The 21,752-nt window shown below is 49.8% G+C and overlaps 1 protein-coding gene across 4 annotated transcripts in view; it reads right to left on the bottom strand.

Moving 5' to 3' along the window:
• Positions 1-15,836: 15,836 nt before the first annotated feature.
• The window catches only part of Rabgef1 (RAB guanine nucleotide exchange factor 1), a 59,381-nt gene continuing 53,465 nt past the window's right edge, over positions 15,837-21,752 (bottom strand). For all 4 annotated transcript variants that reach the window (XM_027948728.2, XM_071605514.1, XM_027948727.2 and 1 more), the window contains 2 exons: positions 18,687-18,943; positions 15,837-16,709 (listed from right to left, as the gene is read on the bottom strand). In XM_027948728.2, the coding sequence (XP_027804529.1) occupies positions 16,311-16,709; positions 18,687-18,943 (656 nt within the window). In that variant the 3' untranslated portion in view covers positions 15,837-16,310. The remainder of the gene's footprint in view (positions 16,710-18,686; positions 18,944-21,752) is intronic.

Raw genomic sequence — 21,752 nt, 5'->3', positions numbered from 1 at the left:
AGAATTTCTCTCCCCATGGCAGTCACAGACAAGCTGACTCCCCACCTTCTGTCTTGGGGCTGACCCACCTTGTCCCATAGTAAGTCAGGAGACCCGCCTTCTCCGGGAGAGGCCTTTCCCACTACCTGAACAGAAGGAGTGCAGCAGAGAAGCCGCTGCCCACCCCACCTATCACCATCTTCCTGTGCAACGAAACCCCCTTACAACCTTGAAGGACAGGGTTCAGAGGGCTTGCGCCCTGCTGACCACAGGGAGGTGGGGCTGGGTGCGGCCTGCAGTAGAGCACTGGCTGAGCACTGGCCAAGCACGCCCGGGGGCCTGGGTCCACCCTGCACCGTGAAAGGCAACCGGACAGTGGTGTAATGTGGAGCAGAGGGGAACGCTGCAGGCAGCACCCCTGCCCCTAGGCCCAGTCCTGACCACGCAGCACTGTGGCACCAGTCTTAGCGTGGGGACTTGAGTGGGGACCACCACACTCAAAACCAGCAGCCGGGCCTTTCAGCCCATCCCCTGAGGGCTCCAGAGAACACACCAGCATGGAAGGCCACGTTCAGCACAGAACGCAGTTTCCAGCTGTCCTGTGGGTGGCCTTCAGGCCACAGGAGGAGCCTGCCAGCTGCGCTCCTGGAGGAAGCCCCGCTCGCTCACTGTGTGCTCTGGCCAACAGACGTGCAATTTAGTTTAAGTGGGTTCTTAGATAACTTGGTAATTGAGGGGACCCCTTTATGGACTACTGCTCTTGGGAAATGTGGAAACTTAAAAGGCAGATCTCAGTGGCTGTAACTCTGTAATCCCAGCAGCTCGGGAAGCTGAGGCAGGAGGATCGCAAGCTCAAAGCCAGCCTCAGCAACAGAGAGGTGCTAAGCAACTCTGTGAGACCCTGTCTTTAAATAAAATACAAATAGGCTGGGAGTGTGGCTCAGTGGTCGAGTGCCCCTGAGTGCAATCCCTGGTGCCCCCCCCCAAAAAATAGAATTAAAGTAGAGACTCGTCCATTCACATCTACACCAGCGTTCACAGCAGCACTGTTCATGGTGCCAACAGGTAGAACCACCCACTGGCTGCCAGCAGGAGAGTGGGAGACACAGCATGTGTGCTTGATGGAATGTCCTTCAGCCACCATCTGCATGGCGGGAGGGACTGCGTCCAGGGCCCTAAGACCTCGTCGCCTGCAGCCCTCACAGCCACTGCAGCCCAGGCCGACTCTGACGTCTGCACAAGGATGGAATCTCGTGAGGACACTTTGCTAGGACAGGTCTCCGTCATGGGAACACGGGGCTGTGTATGTCACACCATGGGTGAATCCTGGGAACACGCTGAATGAAAAGACACCAAATACAGTACAGGTCCCCCTTCCCAAGGTGCCTAGACGAGGCACCCACACCAAAGGAAAGGGGAGCAGCGGTCACCGGAGACGAGTGGCAGTTTGGGGTGAGGACCAAGTTCTGGAAATAGATAGCAGAGCTGGCTGTACAGTGACCTGGAGGTGCCAAATCGTACCCTTTGGTAGATTTTATCTTGTGCGTGTTTGACCACTAAACTGCCCGCGTCCACGCTGGCCGGGGCGGGGCTGAGCTGCACTGTGGATGAGCCAGCGGGAGGTCTGACTACGCCCCGGGAGCAGGACCAGCGTGGCTCTGCTGAGGTCTGCCCTTCATGGGGCCTGTCTCCATGGAGGCTCAGCGGGGCAGCAAGCTGCAGGAGCACTACCTGGGCAAGGCAGAGCTCCGGTTAGAACAACCTGATCACGTGGTCACTGTGAACAGAAGGTGTGAAACAGAAGGTGTAAAGATAGCTCTTCCCCTCATTGTGGGTTGGAAGCCTAAGGTGGTGGATGGACAAGGGATACCTGGCTCGCTGAGCAAGGCGAGGAACCGGGTCCACAACTCCCGAGAGGGCAAGGCCAGGCCAGGCCAGGCCCTCAGCGTGTGTGGTCATGAGAAGCGCCGTGGTGATGCCCACATGCTCTGTTCAGAGGGGCTGCAGCTCAGAGAGCCTCCACTTGGGGGACCCGACGCCACAGGGTTTGAAACTCCTCTTCTGAGCGAGCTCACGCAGTGGTATCCCCGTGCTGGACAGACGCTGGCACCCAGAGCAGGAGAGCTTTAGGCGAGGCAAGAGCTGGATCGGGCCTTTACGTGAGGAAAGCCACCCCTGGTCATCAGATCCACGGGTTCTGACTGAGAGAGAAGGAGGTGAAGGCACTGGGCTTCTGCAGGCCTGGGACAGCCTTGCTGGCCTTACCTAACATCATGGCCACTGCCGCCCGTGTCCTGAAACAGCCATAGGTGGCTCAGTGTGGCTGTTCTGAGACCTGTCTTTGGAATCTAGCAAGTGACACCTGTCTCCCTCCCTCTGGGCGGTTTGCATGTCAGAAATGGCCACTGGGGTGGAGTACAGCTCAGGGCTACAGGGAGGCTCGGGGTTCCAACCCCAGCACCAAAAGTTAAAGTAGTGATGATAAAACGGCTGATGGGTCAGGCTGAGGACACATCACTCTGGTGTGCCTGCCCCGGCCACTGGCAACCTGAGCCTAATCACAAGGAAGTGGTCTAACGAACCCGGGATGCAGGATGCTCTGCGAGGCCGATGCATCAGTACTACCAACCCAGAAGCAGCAGCATCGTGGGAAACAGACAGGCAGCTCCACATCCAAGGTGAGTGTGGAGACCAGACCACTGAGGCAACAAGCAATGAAAGGCAATATTGGGAAATCCTGAAAAACTCAGAACGGTCTGCTCATTGCAGGAAGGTTGGATTTCCATAGTTACGTAGGAGGATGTCCCTGTTCTTAGGGTGTATGCTGATGGCATGTGGGTGCTGCCTTCAGTGCTCTTGTCACTTTTCAAAATGAAACTTTAGGAGAAACAACCACCCCTCTGACACACTAGGCCAACGTCAGCCAACTTTTGCTTTGCTTTGGTTTGGTTTGGCTTTGGGTGCTGGAGTTGGACCCAGGGCCTCATGCAGGCGGGTCACCATTGGGCTGCACCCCTGGGACCTGCCGTTCTCTCCTGCCTCAGATCTCTGGGACCATGAGGAGCATTCATGTAAAACAGAGCTAGGGACCTGGCAGGGTCTGTACCCTGTGAAGGTCTTAGCACAGTCCCTGGTGTGAATCAAGCACTCGATGAAGGCCACCTACTATCATCCCTGTTAGACAAGGTTTGCTACAAAGGGGAAGCCAGACCTGGTGGCGAATGCCTGTAATCCTAGTGGCTCAGGAGGCAGAGGCAGGAGGACCATAAATTCAAGGCCAGCCTCAGCAACTTAGTGAGGCCCCATCTCTATATCAGTGAGTGCGGAAGTGGGATGAGCTCAGATGCTTCCTTAGCCTCACGTTGAAGGGCTCCGTAATGGTCACGCCCAGCAGGTGCCAGCGCCCTTCCTGCCTCCCTTCCTTTGTCTCTGGGGTCACCTGAATCTCAAGCTACACCTCTCCCTGTCTTTACAGCCTCCACTGCTGCTGGGTTGTGAGCACGCCACAGGGGAGTCCAGCGTCGTCTGTGTGTCCTGTCTCTCCACATTGCCTTCACGCCAATCCTGAGCTCCACTCTAACGTCCACAGTCAGTGTGGTTTCAGAGGAACCTTGAGCAGACCACCTCGTCCAGTCCCCTCCACCAACTCACTGGACACCCAAGGACTGGGATTTCAGGATGAGGTGCTATTATTTACATACTGATAAGAGAATTTCCCACTTACGATAGCTGTCATATCCACTCAGTCCTCTGACTTTTCAAATCTGGAGATGATGACCAGAACCCCTGCCCATGGCCCTTGCCCCCCCGCAATAGCAGGTGCTGTCAGAAGTTCAGGCTCAGCCTGACCACTGGCCTTCTCGGGCGAGTGTCCTCTATGTAAGAAGCTTACCAGCCTCGGGCGGGCACCAGGATCCAAAGGCTGTCCTTTCAGCTTCCTGGACTTTTCATTAAGTGAGCGATCAACTCCTCTGGTGACACCACCCAGTGGGCGCTCTGCAGAGGAAGTCCACACCAGAGCCTTCCCTGCAGAGAACTCATTATTTCTTTAAAGAGGGCAGGCTTCAGAACCTTCCCAGAGGGCGATTCTACGGAGCATTCTGTTTGGGTGGTTGCCCGGGAAACCCATGCAGAGGCAGCAGAGGCAGCAGAGCCCTTAAACTTCTAATATGTGCTTTTTTTTGGTGGGGGGGGGGCACCAGGGACTGAACTCAGGGGCCCTTGAGCACTGAGCCTCGTCCCCAGCCCTATTTTGTATTTTATTTAGAGACAGGGTCTCACTGAGCTGCTGCTTAGCACATCGATTTTGCTGAGGTTGCTTTGAACTCTGGATCCTCCTGCCTCAGCCTCCTGAGCCGCTGGATCCCAGGCGTGGGCCACTGCACCCGGCCCTAATATGCCCTTTTGAAAGTCTGTGTTGTGCCATGGTTTGGGTAAATTTGTCTTCATACCTTTAGAATATTTCTTTTCCATATTCTGATTATAAGACAACCATGATATTATATAAATTTAGGAAATTTTAGAAGATATTTAAAAGGAAAATTAAAGCCACCTGTAGTCCCCCAAACCCAATGGTAACTCCTGCTACAGGCTTTTGCCCTGCTTCTTCCCTTTCTTTGTTCCCGTGGGTGCTGAGGGACTTTAAAACAGTCCTGGGACCATGCTGAACCTTTATAGGGCAGTTTCCTCCATTGTTATTATTTGTGTGAGGGTGGGGTTGAACCCAGGGCCTCGTGTGTGCCGACAAGGCTCTGCCACTGAGCCACGCCCCAGTGTGAGGAAAGTGGTCTCAGGCCCTTGACATGCTACCTACCCCTTGTGACTGTCACGGTCCATGCTCCCTTCAATGAAGGGCACTGCTCTGTACGCTCACAGTCACAACAGTGTGAACCTATACTCTCATCCTTGCCAAAGAGGAAAACTGTACTTTACTATTCAGTTATTTTACATTTCTTTGAGTATTAATGAGACTGAGTATTTTTCCTATTGTTGTCTAAAGACTGAATTGTTTTCCATGTCCTTGGTGAACTTTAAAAAATTCTTTTAGGGCTGGGGTTGTGGCTCAATAGTAGAGCGTTTGCCTTACACATGCGAGCCGCTGGGTTTGATCCTCAGCACCACATATAAATAAATAAATAAATAAAATAAAGATATCGTGTCCAGTTACAACTAAAAAATAAATATTTAAAAAAATTTGTTTTGAGTTGTTGATGGACGTTTATTTTATTCATTTATTTATATGTGGTGCTAAGAATTGAACCCAGTGCCTCACACATATGAGGCAAGGCTCTACCACTGAGCCACAACCCCAGCCCTAAAATTTTTGGGGGTGGGTACCAGGGATTGAACTCAGGGACACCCAACCACTGAGCCATACCCCCAGCCCTATTTTATTTAGAGACAGGGCCTCACTGAGTTGTTTAGCGCCTGGCTATTGTTGAAGCTGGCTTTGAACTCCTGATCCTCCTGCCTCAGCCTCCTGAGCTGCTGGGATTAAAGGTGTGCGCCACTGCACTCAGCCCTAAAATGCTTTTCAGTTGTAGTTGGACACAATACCTTTATTTTATTTATTTATTTTTATGTGGTGCTGAGGATGGAACTCAGTGCCTCACATGTGATTTTTTTTTTGTTATTTATTTGAAAGTTTTTTCTATGTAAAGGTTAGAAATCCTTTATCTGACAAATGTAGTTTGTCATTTGTCTTTTTGTTTATTTTATGAGAACATTTCTTAGATGGCATTGGCCCTGATTAAGCATCTAGTATATGTACATGTGATATACGATCACACAAGAAGACAACTAACATCTTAAGTGCATGCCGACAATCTTCCTGGGACAAGGATTAAATAGATCCATCCTAAATAAAAGGATCTGGACTTTACTTAAACGTTGCTTAACTGGAAAAGGTGTCAATGTTTAAAAAAAATTTTGCTGATGGGGGGCTGTGGCTGTGGCTCAGTGGTAGAGCGCTTGCCTAGCATCTGTGAGGCACTGGGTTCAATCCCCAGCATTGCATATAAATAAATAAATAAATAAAATAAAGGTATAAAAAATATAATAACATTAAAAAATTTTTAAAAGAGAAATGTTTTTGCTGATGGAAAAATAAATCCAAGAAAACCAGGATGTAAAAACAGTGTTTTTCAGAACCAAAATATGTTAATTTCAGTACATAACCCAAACAAGGTTCGCATTAAATGAAAATAAGATGTTAAATGTCCATTAGTGTGTAAAAAATAGAATTTAATTGCTCAAGCACTAGACACAACTTTGTATTCATCTTTTATAATTTACAATCCATCACCTAAGATGATCACTATCATTACTACTCCAGAGTGCTAGAGATCACACTGAAGGCCTTGTGCATGGGCCTGACCACTAAGCCACAACCCCCGCCCCGCCCAAGGCCATTTACAGTAGTGTTGAGGGCCACAGCCGAGTCGGGATGACGCACGGCATTTTTGCCAGAAGTAGTGGTTGAGAGGTGATGCCAGCAAGTTCTCCCGGAGTTCCCGTTGAGTTCCAGTTGAGCTCTTGCGGGGATTCCCGGAGAGTTCCAATTGGTTGGGGAAGTGCCGGAGGAGGGATATTTCCAGTTGCTGGTTCCTGGACGAGCCACATGGGGTTCGAGAGAATTCCCGGGGAGCGTGTGTGGAGTGTGCTGGTGGAGTTCAGAAATAAAGTTTGTTCCTGCTTCAGTGGCTCGTGATTTGTGCCCAGCCAGACTGCGGCACAGTAGCAGTGCTATCACTGAACAGAGTGTGACTTTCCCTTCATCACTTTCATTGCATAGTGCAACAAACACTTTTGATCTAATACTTTATGACTACTGAAAACATAAAATATGCTAAAAATTCCTAAGATAGTTCAATTAGAACCTTAAAAAATAAAGTTCTAGACATAAAGTTGGTAATCTGTGGCTCCATAAACAGAGACCAAATGAAATCTCATGACATCTTTTCCTCAAAAGGACTATGAGAGCCAGAGGTTTTTACTCGTCTTTATCTTGTGAGTTTGCTTCATACTACACAGTTTTGTCCATTTTTTTTTTTTTCATTTAGAAAACTGCAGCAATCTCCTAAACTCTGTTAAGGGTTTTGTCTTTTAAGCCAAATATCTTTGAAGACAGGAATTTAGTTCTGGCAGTAGACAGACAGGATATAGTTTCAGAAATTCACATTGTCTTCAGAAATTTTCGACCCCTGAGCGTTCTCACGGTCCGCCATGTTTCCACTGTGTAGCCAGAACACCTCCCTCCAGCTCGTCCTGTCTCCTGAAGCTCCTGCGCCTGCCCTGGACTGTACCCGCGCTCAGGGCTGTTCTGGCCACTTCAGAGCCAGGCAGCGGGCAGCATGGCTGAAGGCAGCTCTCCACAGGCTCCTGCCCGCTGGGCCCCTCCTTCCATGCATTTCCCCATCCCTCCCTCCCCTGAGGCCCCCTGTGACTGGTGAACTTGAGGAAGAACTTAACTCCTCTGGGGACAATGGACGTGCTTCTTTTCCAGAGCAACACTGCCGTCAGAAGAGAGGCGTCCAGGGATGGTCTGGCCTCCTCCTGTGGCTACTCTGAGAAACTTCCTAGGTGAGGGCCCAGGGGGATGTTTCTTCCTGTGACACTCTTGCTGGTGAAGGTGGGTCCTTGATGAGGACATCCAAGTACCCTGTGAACCGCCACAGACCCTCTGGCACTTGGCTTGGGCTCTCTGCACCGTCATGTTGATGAGACAGATACCTGTGTCCAACAGAGTAGAGAAGGCGAGAGGAGAGGAAGACCCCTGGGACTCTTCCCCATGGTGACCAACCTGCTCTCTCCTGTGCCTTAGCCAAGGAGCTGGGGAGCTTCAGACGCAGCGCAGCGTGTGGCTGTTCACCTGGTGGGCTCTGTTCCGGTGGGCCTCATCCCGGTGGGCCTCGTCTCGGTGGGCTTTGTCCTGCTGGGCCTTGTCCTGCTGGGCCTCGTCCTGCTGGGCCTCATCCTGGTTTTCTTTTGCAGTGCTGGGGTGGGACAGGCCTCTCCTGTGCCCTACCACCCAGCCACACTCCCAGCCCTGTCTTGCTTTTCTGTCGTCCATTCACCAGCAGCTAGATCACAGCCTTTGGTCCTGGCTTATGGGCTGCAGAGGCTACACTGGCCACCCCTTTCCTGTGAGAACAGGGCTTGCAGTTGAGCACTGTCTTGGCTTGAGCTTGTGGTCTTCCCTTCACTGCGTTTCCCTTTGGTCCGTTAGAAGTCCCTGAGGGTTCTGGCTGATCCTCCTGGGTTGAGTCCCTTTCCCACAGGTAGGACGTTGACACTGTTCCTACTGACCATGGCTGGTGACTCTGCAGTGTTGCCAGGTCTGGGTTGCTCTGTGGCCGTTAAGTCTGGCAGGGGTCTTCAGGGGACCAATGCCCAGGCTTTCAGCTTTGCCCACTAGACATCTTGGGGCCTCGGAGGAGAGTGGTTGGAAGGGGATCATCACTTTGTGGCTTCATCTAGTCTCCTGGAAACCACTGCAGCAAGACTTGGATTTGGAGTCACCATTTCTAATATTTTTGAGGTCTTTTGCCATTTTGAGTTTTTGGATCTGGGTGAAGGTCGGGTTTTTCAATTAAGCACAGCAGAGACATGGCCCCTGACTCTCAGGGAGAAGTGTCTCCTTCTGCTCCTCCAGCTACAGGTGCCCTCTGCAGAGAAGCCCAGGACTGGGCAGAGCAGATGGCCTCCCCCTCCCAGGACGCCTGCAGGTGAAGACAGGCACTGGGCCTCCTCCTCAGAGGTGGGGTCTCACTGGTTTATTCTCTGCAGTGCTTTGTGCCACCTGCCTGCCATCCCAAGGGTGCCACATGAGTATCACATCCCCACAGGTGCCCCAGCCTATGACCTGTAGGAAGCAGCAGGCAACCAGGGGAGGCTTCAGCTTGGGCCCAGCCAGGAAGCCGTGGCTGAGCCATGGGAACCTCCCACAGAGCAATCCAAGCCATGGGAACCTCCCACAGAGCAATCCATTTACTGTGTGTGTGTGTGTGTGTGTGTTTTGCTGGGAATCAAACCAGGGCCTCCCACATGCTAGGAAAGTGCTCTACCACTGAGCCACACACCTCCAGCCCCTTGAATTTAGAAAATTTTCTTGTAGTTGTGGATAGACAGAATGCCTGTTTATTTTTATATGATGCTAAGGATCGAACCCAGTGCCCCACAGAGGCAAGCGCTCTGTTACTGAGCTACAGCCCCAGTCCCCTTTTTACTAACTGATTTGAGATAGGGCCTCACTAAGTTGCTGAGGCTGGCCTCTGACTTGCCAGCCTCTGCCTTAGCCTCCCAAGTTGCTGGAATGACAGGCATGCACCACCATGTCCTGCAAAAGTTTTAAATTTTGACTTCTATTTTTTTGCCTGTGTTTTTGGTGTCATATCCCCCAAAACAGCAGTCACACCCAACATCAAGCACACTTTTCCATGTTTTCTTCTGGGTCTCACAGTTTTGTTTCAGATCTTTGACCCATTTTGAGTTAGTGTCACACAGTGTGAGATGAGGGTCCAACACCATAGGTTTTGCACGTGGCTGTCCAGTCTTCCCAGCACCATTTGTGAGAAGACTGTACTTTCCCCACTAAGCGCTCTCACGTATGCTCTTCCATGTTCAAATCTTTTGCTCATTTTCTAATTTTTTAAAATATAAATTCAACACATTTATTTACTTATTTTAAAAAACTATTTCTATTTTTTGTTATACATGACAGTAGCATTTTGATTCTTTCTAACGGGGGAGTTGACAGAGCTCTTCATACAGCGTGGATATTAGCCCTTGGTTGGATATGTGCTTTGCGGATATTCTCTCTCTCTCTCTCTCCCGTCATTCACTCCATCAACAGGGTCTTTCAAAGAACAATGTCTTTGATTTTGATTAAGTGATTTTTCATTGTTTTCTTCCCCTTTATGTATCATGCTTCTGGCGTCAAGTCTAAGACCCTTTGACCTGGTCCTAGAGTCCCAAGACTGTCTCTCTGCAGGAATCATAGAAGTCAAAGTGCTCCTAGGAGGAGTCTCTTTCTTGGGCCTACTGATGTCTAATTTCTGCAGCACCGTTTGCTGAGCGTCTACCCTTCCATTGTGCTGCTTTTGTACCGGTCCTAAGGTGTGTCCATCCATCCCCTATGCTACTGCAGGGTCTTCTCAATTGCTGTAACTGAATCCTGCTTTTGTTTTCCCTGCAGGGTTGGAGAGTGAGACCTGAGCCTCACCCCTGCCAGGCGAGTGCTCTACCACTGAGCCCCAGCCACCCCCCAGTGAAGGACCTCAAGTTGAGGAGTCCTCCTCCCTTTCTCCCCCACCCCTTCCTCCTTCCATTCGGTATTTCTGCAGTGCCAGGGGTTGAATCCAAGGCCACACACATGCTCAGCACTGATCTATGTCCCCTGCCCCCCCCTTTTTTCCCCAAATTGCTTAGGCAATTCTAGTTTCTCTGGTTCCTCTGCCTTCCCCCATGAATTTTAGAATATGCTCATCAAGAACTACCAAAGGAAATCTTGCTGGAATTTTATTAAATCTAAAGGTCAGTTCAGGGAGAATCATCCAATACACGAACCCAGTGCGCCCCTCCGCTTGTCCAGCTCTTCCTTGGCTTCATCATTGGCAGCTGGTGCAGCTGTCAGCATAAATGTCCAGTAGTATTTATACCCTAATATTTAATGTCAAGCATTTGTAAATGGATTGTATTTTTTCAATTCTTAGTTGTAGATGGACACAGTACCTTTATTTTACTTATTTGTCTTTATGTGCTGCTGGGGATCAGTGCCCCACGCGGGCTGAGAAGCGCTCTGCCTGAGCCCAGCCCCTGCCCCAGTGGCATTGTGTTTTACATTTTGTTTCCACCTGTTTGTGCTGATAGAGACTCTTCTTGACTTATGCTGGGTAACCTCCTGATGAGCCAACCCACTGTAAGAGGAAAACATCGTAGGTCAAGGACGCACAGAAGACACCCGACCTCCTGAGCACCCCAGCCTGGCAGCACAGCACCTGCCTGACTCTGTGCCCTGGGATGGGTGGCCGGCTGGGAACAGTTCTGGGGGCCACTGCCCAGCATGGAGAGAGCCCAGGGAAAGATCAAAGTTCAAAACTTGACATTTCTACAGAACATATATCACTTTCCCACCACTGTAAAGTTGAAAATCCTAAGTGGAACCACTGCTGAATGAGAACCATCTCCTATTGCAAAATTGAATACATTTTAAAAAAACTTTGGTGCTGGGGACGGAACCCAGGACCACACACATGCCAGGCAAGCACTCTGCCACTGAGCCACAACCCCAGCCCTATACCACATTTTTTTTAAATTTTATTTTTTTTAGTTATTGATAGAACTTTATTTTTATTTATTTATATGTGGTGCTGAGAATCCAACCCAGTGCCTCACACATACTAGGGAGGCGCTCTACCACTGAGCCCCAGCCCCAGCCACATTTTTTTTTAAATACATTAATCCACTGATGGACATCTAGGCTGGCTAAAAGTTTTTTTTTTTGTTGTTGTTGTTGTTCCAGGGATTGAACCCTGCAGTCCTTAGCCACTGAGCCACATCCCCAGTCCTTTTTTTTTTCTTTCTTTCTTTTTTTGAGACAGGGTCTCATTTTGAGGCTGGCTTTGAACTTGCAATTCTCCTGTCTCAATTATCACAGAAAATGTCCCATATTTTTTATTCTTTTCTGTTTCTTTTTTTTTCTCTTCCCTATATGTTGTCAAAATTGCAACAAACTTTAAGATTTTAAGCTGGGCATGGTGGTCCACATTCGTAATCCCAGTGGCTTTAGAGGATCATGAGTTTGAAATCAGCCTCAGCAAAGGCGAGGTGCTAAGTAACTCAGTGCGACCCTGTCTCTAGATAAATACAAAACAGGGCTGGGGATGTGGCTTAGTGGTCAAGTGCCCCTGAGTTCAATCCCTGGTTAAAAAAAAAAAAAAAAAGCCCCCAACATTTCAGTGGCTTTGTGACCTTAGAATCGTATGCAATACTCCACGAGATAGAATCAGAGTTCCGACAGGCTGCTGAGCAGAAGAGGTGGGTTCTACAGACAGAGAAGGGCTGTAAAAAGCAAAATAACCACTAACAAGATGAGTCAGGGCTGGGGCTCATCAGTAGAGCACTTGCCTTGCACGTGTGAGGCACTGGGTTCCATTCTCAGCACCACACAAAGTAAATAAAATAGAGGTATTAAAAAAAGAGAATTCTGATAAAAAAAAAAAAAGATTAGTCGTTTTGAATTTACTTTCTTGTAAGCTGCAGGTCTAGGGAGACAGAGTAATAGAAAATTTATTTCAGGGTTATTTCAGGGCAGTCTTCCTAAGGGTCAAGAGCGGTGATGATTAAGGGCAGGAAGGACACTGGCTGGGAGCCATGGGCCCCTGCATCCTGATTCCTCAGGAGGCAGATGAGAACTCAGTTCCAGGCTGATGATGGGGAACTTGAGTATAAATGACTCCATGATCCGTAGCCTGGTCTACCAGGGCCTGACGCAGGTGTCTTGTTGGAAACAAGGACCTGCTGTATTTCCGGTTGACATCATGGACTGGACGTCAGGGAGGAGAACTTGGTTAGATGGCAATTGATTGTTCTTGACAAGAATGCATCACAGGTGGTGCCACTGCTCCTGACCCTGCGTCTCTCCATCAGAAAGTGACACAGAAGGAGTCTGAGCTATCCTGAATTCAACTAGAGGCTAGAGAATTGAGGGAGGAGAGAAGTTATCCACATTGTGACTGCACATCTCGACTCAAAAACCTTCCTGTTTACTTCCCCAATCCAGAAACAAGCACTTCTCTTCAGTGACTGTACGAACCCATGGCCCTTCCTGCTTCTAGCTGCCCTGGGACCCTCATCAGTGGCCAGCACAAGTTCAGAGTAAACAGCTCATGCTTTCCCGTCCAAACTGTCATCACCAACAGCTCCTGACTGTAGGTTTGGCAGACACTTAGATGCTACCTAGCTTGTAGCTGCTAATTGCAAGAATGTGTCAGAAGACCTGGTCCTTTCTAGCTAGTATCTAATTGTACTCGTCCTAGGTTGGAGCCCCAATGCCAGGGTCCTAGTCACATCTGGAACTTGTCCTTTACCAAATGGGAAAAATAACAGTGAAAGCAGGAAAGAAACTTCGGTCATTATGGCCACATTAGGAAGAACCACGTCCTCAGTCTTGTCCTTGGGGTACTGACAGGAGCCTCCCGATTACTGCAGTCTGGCTGACCACTGTCTGGGGATGAGAAGGTGGCTGTGGCAGGTGGGAGGAGCCGGGCAGTTTCTACTCATTACAAGATGTTTCTGGTCATACCGGCTGCTCCTGGAATCCAAGCTGACTGGCTCAGCACAGAGGAGACAGAAGCAAACAGAGGGAGAAATGTAAATTTCTTTCCACATTTTGCAGACCCAAGGGAAGAGTCCCGTGTTTTCAGCAAAAGCAGCCTCAAAGTTCTTGTTACGTAATGGCTGACTAAATCCTTTTAATTTGGAGAGCCCTCTATCTAAAGAGTTCTAATAGTTTTTCCCTTTAAATTTATCATGTAGACAACACTTTGATGCAGGAAGAATATCGTTTTCTGCAACAACTTGGAATTCCTTGGCCACCTTCATGCCAATCAATTCATGGGAGGTTGTAAAATGGTACAAAAATCCCAAAACCAAAGGCGAGCCTCTCAGCTCTGCAGCACAGGTCCTCCCCACCTGCCGACTTCTCATCCCTCCACCACCTTCCCTTCATTTCTGTTTGAAGACTTGACCTTGGGTAGAGCTGTCAGCAGCAGGGGTCCGAGGAGGGCTGGAGAGGGAACTCAGCTTGGGGCAAGTGAGGTCCTGGTCAAAGTGCACAGAAGTGGGCTTACGGACACTCAGCAGAGGCAGAGACCACCTGAGGAGGGCAGGCGATGTGCGCTGAGGGACAAGGGGCCTGGCGGCAGAGTGCGGTGCCCTGGGCTGGTAATCGCCCAGGGTCCTGGGGCCTGATGTGTCCTCAGGTTCTTCGGGCTCACGTGGTCTTTGAGACCTGATCAGCAGGCAACGCTTCAAAGTCCCTGGACAACAGGGTTCTTAAGCCAGTGTCCCGCCATTGCTTCATCTGTTCACGGCACAGGCTGACCAACGGTGCACAAGGTGACTTTCACAAGTGGGTGAACTTCCAGGGACTCCACATTTACAGATTTCCCAGAAGTGTGGGAGTGAGAGGCCTGGAGGAAGGGGGTGCATTGGCTCGAGGCTTTCGGGTTCACGTGTCTCTCTGCCCTTTGTCTCCTTTCTTTTGCATTTCTTTTATCCTGCCTCAGAACTTCCACAATGTCAACTGAAATAGCAGATATTCCTGTCTCATTCTGAGTTTTAGCTGGAAAACTTCTCTAATGTACCATTTTTAAGGATGATAAAGGTTGACTATAGCTCAAAAAGGACATCTTCGTCACCTGAAAACGTCAGTAATAATGTATGTCTTCCTAATACCGAGCCAAAGTCGACCTATATGGAAGAGGGACGGACCGTGAACACCCATGGAGAAGAACTTCTTTATAGAAGGCTCTTCCAGTCACGACAGCTACAGGACATGACACACCACATTTCCCTGTGGAGAGCGGAAACCCTGGCGCTGTGGTGCCACTCCAGACAACCCACGCCTCCTGCACGCGGCCGAGTCCCACCTGCAGAGCTGGACCATGGGGACTCTCCACGCTACTTTAATGAGCTGTGAGAAACCCAAGTAGATCAGCTTGTGTGGGAGGCTGATTTGCATGTTTTATTTAAAGATCATCATGTACAACCCCGTCAACTGTATTTCCTGGAGAATTAAGACTCTGTACACCTCTATTAGCACCTAGAAAGTACATACGAAACAAAAAGGAAAAATGGGAAAGCGTTCCACCAAAACCTGTGGGCCACGTTACTCAGGGAGATTCTCACCAGCACAGATGGACTTGTTACCGTTCCTGAGAGCTGGTGACTGGGAGGCTCGATTGCTTCATGTCTTCGGTACACTTGAGGACAGGAGCTGTGTCGAGTGGGACAGGTTCTATGTGTACAGTTAAAGGGTGAAGATTTCACATTCACCCTGTTTTATTCCTGAATCACCAGCCTGCAGACCTGCAGTGAGCTCTCAGAGGTACTGGGAGAGCAGGGGCCTTACCTGACTGCTTGTGGGGGACGCTGTTCAGGATGGTGCCCTGGGGCCATTCACCATCTCACAAGCACCCTGACACCTACAGACATCACTGGTCAGGGATGAAGGCTGCACACTGCAGGCAGCCAGCGCCCCATGGCGAGGACCACCAGGTGGCTTCCCCTGCTCACGAGAGGCCTGTGGTTCTTAATGGGATCAGTGGGCAGTTTTCCACAGCCCTGAGGGACTGCTGCTGCTAGTGGGCACGGAGGGCCGGAGCGCTGCTGAACACCCCCAAAGCACAGGCAGCCATAGGCCACATTCTCAGGCCAGGGCCTGTCAGCACTGCAGAGAGCCCCTTCCAAAGGAGGCAGAGGGGCACCATCACCACGCGCAGCCCTGCTGAGGGCTCCCCCCAGCTCTCGTCACACCCACCTCCCCCGGCACACCCCGACCAGGGCCAGCCAGACTTGCTGGCTGAACAGGGGCAGGTGCCAGCAGGGCCAGCTCATGTCCAACAACCTAGACAACCAGCAAGTGGCCGTGACTCAGGACAACTGGTGTCACCTCACTGGTGTCACAGCCTCGGCTACACTGACCTCACTGTCCAAGATGAAGTCCACAGTACAAGGGGCACACAGAAAGGCTCCGGGGTTCCTCTGGGTGGGCAAACCAAATAAGATGGTGCTAAAGACAAATATCCCACAGAGCTCATTTTAAACTAAATTAAAAAAACACATGAAATGCCACATGCAGCAGACACCCGTTCTTTTTTTTATACATATTTACAATTTTACATATTTACTTATCAACATTTCTTCTGTCTTTACAATTACAAACTCCTTCAAACCGTGGGACAGTGGTAACAGAGGACTCTCTTAAACACAACTTGACAGCATTTGCTTGTTTCACCCTTTAGAAGGCAATTACTCCCCAAAACCAGACCACAGCGAACTGAGGAGGAGGCCCACAAAAAATCATGGAGGAAAAGAAGGTGTAGGCAAAGTTTCCACATAAACCTTAAATGAATCTGTTTCAATAACTCAAATAAATAGTACTTTATTATTAACTAAGCTTCTCCTACCTGGAAAAACAAAACAAAACAAACAAACCACCCCCACGAACTGTACCTTAAAAATACTCTGGCATCTATAAGCAATGGAGTCAAACTCCAGACCCCGGCTTGAAGGCTGCAGGCCTAGAGCAACACTCCCACGTCAGGTCCTCATCCGGCATAAACCTGAGGCTGCAATGGTGGGGGGAGTTTGTCATTTTCAACATTTTCAGAGTCAATAGCTGCTAATGGTTGACTTTGGGGCTTAATTTCCAGTGGATATTTCTCCACAATGTCTTGAACTTCTTTTGCAATTCCATCTGTCCAATCTATTAAGTCTTTTTCAAGTTTCTTGGCTTCATTCATGATTCTTTCCTGTCTTTCATTCAACTGAGACAGGAGATCCAAGTTCTTATACATCTGCTTCACACCTAAGCAGGCATCAGGAGACCAGCCCTCGGGCTCTTGCTTCCTGGGAGAGGTCTGGCCGGACATGTAGCGATCAAAATCTTCCTGACTCAGATTCAAAGACTGGGCATCTAATTTCTCAATGAAAGCCACAGCACAGCACTGCAGGAAGAGGAGGACGGTATTACAGTCAGATTAGACAAGCTGTAAGTATTCAGATTTTTAAAACCTTGTCACAGAGAAGTTAAAATGGAAGCAAAAGTAAACACACAGACTAGTGAACCTCCATATACGTCAGCTTCAAAAACCACCAACCATATTTCCTTCATTCTCCCAGGAGGTCCAGGCCTGTGTGCAGCTCGCAGGGATCCACCAGCCACTCCCTGCAGAGCTCTGGCCAGGCAGGGGCAGCTGGTGCCTATAGATCCTGGAAGTCCTGATACACATAGACCTCTGGTCCTTGGAGAGGTATTAACACCAGTGGTCAGCTGTCACCTCTGTCCCTGAAGAGCAGTGGTGTGTGACCCTGGGGGAGTTGCTGGCGCTCTAACATTCCTGGCTCTGCAGGGGGGAGCAACTGGGCAGCCACGGCCAGCACAGAAGGCCCAGTTAGGAGAGGCCTGCCGCTTTCTCATACTGACTAAAATTTTCTACAAGGGACATATACTAGATGCATATTTTTTAAAAAGCTATTTTCAATACAATTATAATGCGCCAATAAAAAGAAGTAGGGAAAAAGCTATTTTCACAAGAAAGGTATGTACGACAAAACAGAGAGAAACAGATGACTCCAGAACATCTTCTGAGAAACCCACCCACCTACACTACTGCTCAGAACAAGTAGAGCAAGTCACCCCTCTAAGGAGTATGTGCCACCCTCACAACTGTCTTCTGTGTGGCCACTCCCCTACTGCCCGGGGAGGGAACCCAAGGAGATCCTGACACTCCTGGAGTGTGAATGGACACAGGGCAGGAAAGAAAAGGCCACTGAAGAGAGAGAGTCTCAGCTCTCAGCAAATCGTGTGAGCCCAAGACGGGCAGAGCTCTGTGACCAGGCAAGACAGCACAGTGGACAGTGGAGGACAGAAGCCAGGGAGGAACTCAAGGGGGAAACACCAAGGCCACACAGGGACAAGGGGAAGTGGGTGGTAGGAGCCAAGGGACAAAACCAACTCCAGATAAAGGCGGCATCAGGATGCCGGGGGAAGCAGAGCAGGCCAAGTGACCCCCATCGCTTCCTAGGGCTTGCTCTGGTGCGCTACAGTCACACACGCATGGGACAGAATTCGCTCCACTCAGTCCCCGGTGCTTCCCCTTTCCCTCCCTGTTCCTCCTCTCTACTGGTTTTCCTTCTGTTTAATATTTACAGTTTTTGTTTAAAATTAGTACTTTATAGATACACATAAGGGTAGAATTCATGTATGTACACAGTATAATTTGGTGAATTTCATTCTACTGTTTCAAGCGTTTTAAAAATGGATTATAGGAGCCAGGTGCAGTGGTACACACCTGTAATTCCAGTGGCTTGGGAGGCTGAGGCAGGAGGATCATGAGTTCAAAGCCAGTCTCAGCAATGCCAAGGCGCTAAACAACTCAGTGAGACCCTGTCTCTAAAAATAGGGTTGGGCATGTGGTTCAGTGGTGGTGTGACCCTGAATTCAATTCATGGTACCAAAAAAAAAAAAAAAAAAAGGGGGATACAGGGCTGGGGATTCAGCTCAATTGGTGGCCTGCCTGCCTTGCATGCACAAGGCCCTGGGTTCAATCTTCAGCACCACACACACTCACACACACACACAAAGTCTCTTTCCTTTCTCCCCTTTCCTTCAAAATCAATCAATCAATCAATCAATCGGATTACTGTTGAAGACTGACTCTCTCAGGGTGGAAACAGCCCAGTGCAGTGACCCCCAGCCCACGCAGGACCCTGGTGATGCCTATAGAGGTGGGGCTGTGCCCTCTGTTTGCAGTAGAGTCACTCACTCTGGGTCACAAGGGCTCTGTGGCACAAAGTGAGCACCCTAGCCATGCCTACTCCTTCCTTGTGAGCAAGGACCGGCCGTAGGCCTGTGAGTGACCCGCACGGCCTTGGAGCACCCCCTTCCTGGTCTCCTGCACAACACTGAGCGCAGCCCTCACCAGGTTGGTGAAATAGTAGCCATCCTCCCCGGTCATCAGCCGACTGGGGTTGCAGAAGCGGGTGATGTACTGGATGTTGGACTGCAGGCGTGGGGGGTTGCCCTTCAGCACGATGTAGATGAGCGTGGGCAAGAAGTCATCTGCAGAAGCGGGCTCCCTCTTGGTGACCTTGATGGCGTTGAAGATGTGCTTGCTGCACCTGGTGATGCAGGCCAACTTATCCCGAGGCACACGCTTCGAATCCATTTCAATGATGTCTACAGGGCAGAGAGACAGTGCTATGCGTGGGAAAATAGTCACACCCAAGAAGCAAGAGGGTAACTGTCCTTATCTGTCAGGTTACACAGGTGTTCTCACTGACTCCCACCCCAGTGGTCACCTAGCATGAAAAACCCAGAGCCCAATAGCGCAACAGGATAGGGCTGGGTGGGGCTCAGTGGTGGAGCGCTTGTCTGGCACATGTAAGGCACTGGGTTGCACCCTCAGCACATGAATGTGACTGGGGTTCGCCCACAGAGCAGGCGCCCCACCAGGCAGCACAAGTGCTTCCACAGGCTTTGCCTGGAGCTCAGAGCACCCAGGGCGAGGAACAGAGGTCTGAGAGACTGCACACGGGAGCTGGGGCTGGGGCTGGGGCTCAGGGCGGAGCGCTTGCCTGGCACAGGAGAGGCACTGGGTTCCATCCTCAGCACCACATAAAGATAAATAAAGGCACTGTGTCCACCTACAACTAAAATACACATATGATACATACACAAATAAAAAAGAGAGAAGCTATACAACGTGCCCTCGTCTACTGCTGGCTTCTAGTCACAGTGGGAGACTGAGAGGAAGATGGTTTAAAGAAGCCTCCCCACTGCCTGTTTCTCTGTGCATCTCAGACTCCATCTCAAGGTCTCAAGGTGCCCACTTTGTGCTAAAGCTGACCTGAAAGCACAGTAGTGACTCCTAGGGGGAAGGAGGAAGCTGGTCACAGGGACAACACAGCTGGACAGTGGGGACTCCATCCAGGGTTCCACAGCAGGGGGGCAGCCACAGCTCACAAGCACTTAGGAAATGACCCTGATGGGATCATTGCATGTGTGGCCATACGTCAAACCCCACTAACGTGTACAGTTAACATGTTAAAAATAAAGTAAAAAGCAACATGGCATGGGGCTGGAGCTGGGGCTCAATGGCTGGTGCTCGCCTCACATGCTTCGTGAGCCACTGGGTTCCATCCTCAGCACCACATATAAAAATAAATAAATAAATAAAACAAAGATATTGTGTCCATCCTCAAAATCAATCAATCAATCAAGCAACATGGCTACCACACCAAGCCCCTCATGTGGCTCTCAGAATGCAGCCCGCTTAGGCCCACAGAAGCTAGTCCCCGTGGCTGGGATCTCCATCAGCTAAGGTGTCCACAGAAGCTGCAGGACACTGACAACCCACTTGCGGGCAGAAGGGATAAAGCAGGGGTATAAATTTACCTCAAAATAATTCTTCATTTCTCTCAGAAAACTACTTCACTGCCTGTGACTACCACCAAATCCAACGAGGGGGTTCTTTTTGCAGTTCTAGGGACTGACCCCACTGAGCCATATCCCCCAATTCTTTTTTTTTTGTTGTTGTTGTTGTTGTTTTGGGACAAGCATCTCCCTAAATTGCTTAGGCTGGCCTTGAACTTGCAATCCTCCCACCTCAGCCTCCTGAATTTCAATGATCACTGGGGTGAGCCACATGCCCCACACTAATGGGCTCTTAGAAGTGCACAAGAGCAGGACAGCTGGGCAGGGCGGCTCACGCCTGCAATCCAGGGACTCAGGAGGCAGGAGGGTCCCAAGGTTCAGGCCAGCCTTGGCAACCTATTAAGAACCTGAGCAACGTAGTGACACCCTGTCTCTAACAGAATCTAACAGAATCGTGTTATATACACACATAAAAGCTCCAAAGGAAATACCACTTTTATGTACATGTAAAGTACCAATAAAAAATGGGTAAATGAAGGTGTGAAAGGAAGATCAAAAACAGGGGGAGAGAGGAGAGGAAGAAAAGGGAGGGGAGCGGGATTGAAACCAAATTCTGTGCATGTACAATGTTGTCAAAAGGAGCCCAAATATTATGCATAACTGTAATGGTCTAATAAAAAAACAAATCAGAAAACCAAAGGGTGGGGATGTGGCTCAGTGGAAGAGAGCCCCTGGGTTTGATCCTCAGTGTCGGTCTGACTCTCACACACATGCAGGAGAAGAGATTATGAAGGATGTTTTTTTTCTTTATCTTTACATTTTTTTGTTACCAGGGAATGAACCCAGGAGTGGGTGCTCTACCACTGAGCCACATCCCCAGCCCTCTTTATTTTAAGACAGGGTCTTGCTAAGTTACCAAAGCTGGCCTCAAACTTGTGATCCTCCTGCCTCAGCCTCCCAAGTCACTGGAATCACAGGCATGGGCCATGCGCCCGGCTGAAGGATGGTCTAAGTATAACTGTCAATATGGCCCAAATAACACAAGGAAGAGAATGTACGTCAATGTGCACACATCTGATTCAGCTGGGCCTCGGGGAAGGAAAGGCGGGGAGGTAGCTCAACCTGACCACACATACTTGCAGTGACAGACGGTGGTGTGCGCTGGGCCCTGCTCTCTGGGGGCCTCCCAGGACCCCAGCTGGGAAGACAAGGTGTGGGGTCAGATGTGCCAGACAGCGCAGGGGCCTTGTTTTAACTGCCTAATGTGTTTACTGGCCACACTCACATTTTGGGGTGTGTGAATTACATAACGCACGTGTGTGGTCAGGCTCTTTCACTCTATCACTGCTATGTCCCAATCTCCCCCAACCCCTACTTTGGAGTAAGTCGCTGCACCCCCTTTTTTCTTTATTACCAGTTTTACTACTTTTTTCTCCTAAAATTTTTTGAGACAGGGTCCTACTAATCCTACAGGCTGGCCTCAAACCTGCAACCCCTGCTCGGCCTCCAGAGCTGCTGAAACCGCAGGGAACACCCTGTGCCCAGCTCCATCGTTACTGTTTTCATTTATCTTATTTAGCCTTCTACCTTTTACTGTTGATTTTGAGACTCT

Source organism: Marmota flaviventris, chromosome 19, assembly GCF_047511675.1.
Source record: "Marmota flaviventris isolate mMarFla1 chromosome 19, mMarFla1.hap1, whole genome shotgun sequence".
NCBI lineage: Eukaryota > Metazoa > Chordata > Mammalia > Rodentia > Sciuridae > Marmota > Marmota flaviventris.
This window is presented reverse-complemented; position numbering and strand designations above follow the sequence as displayed.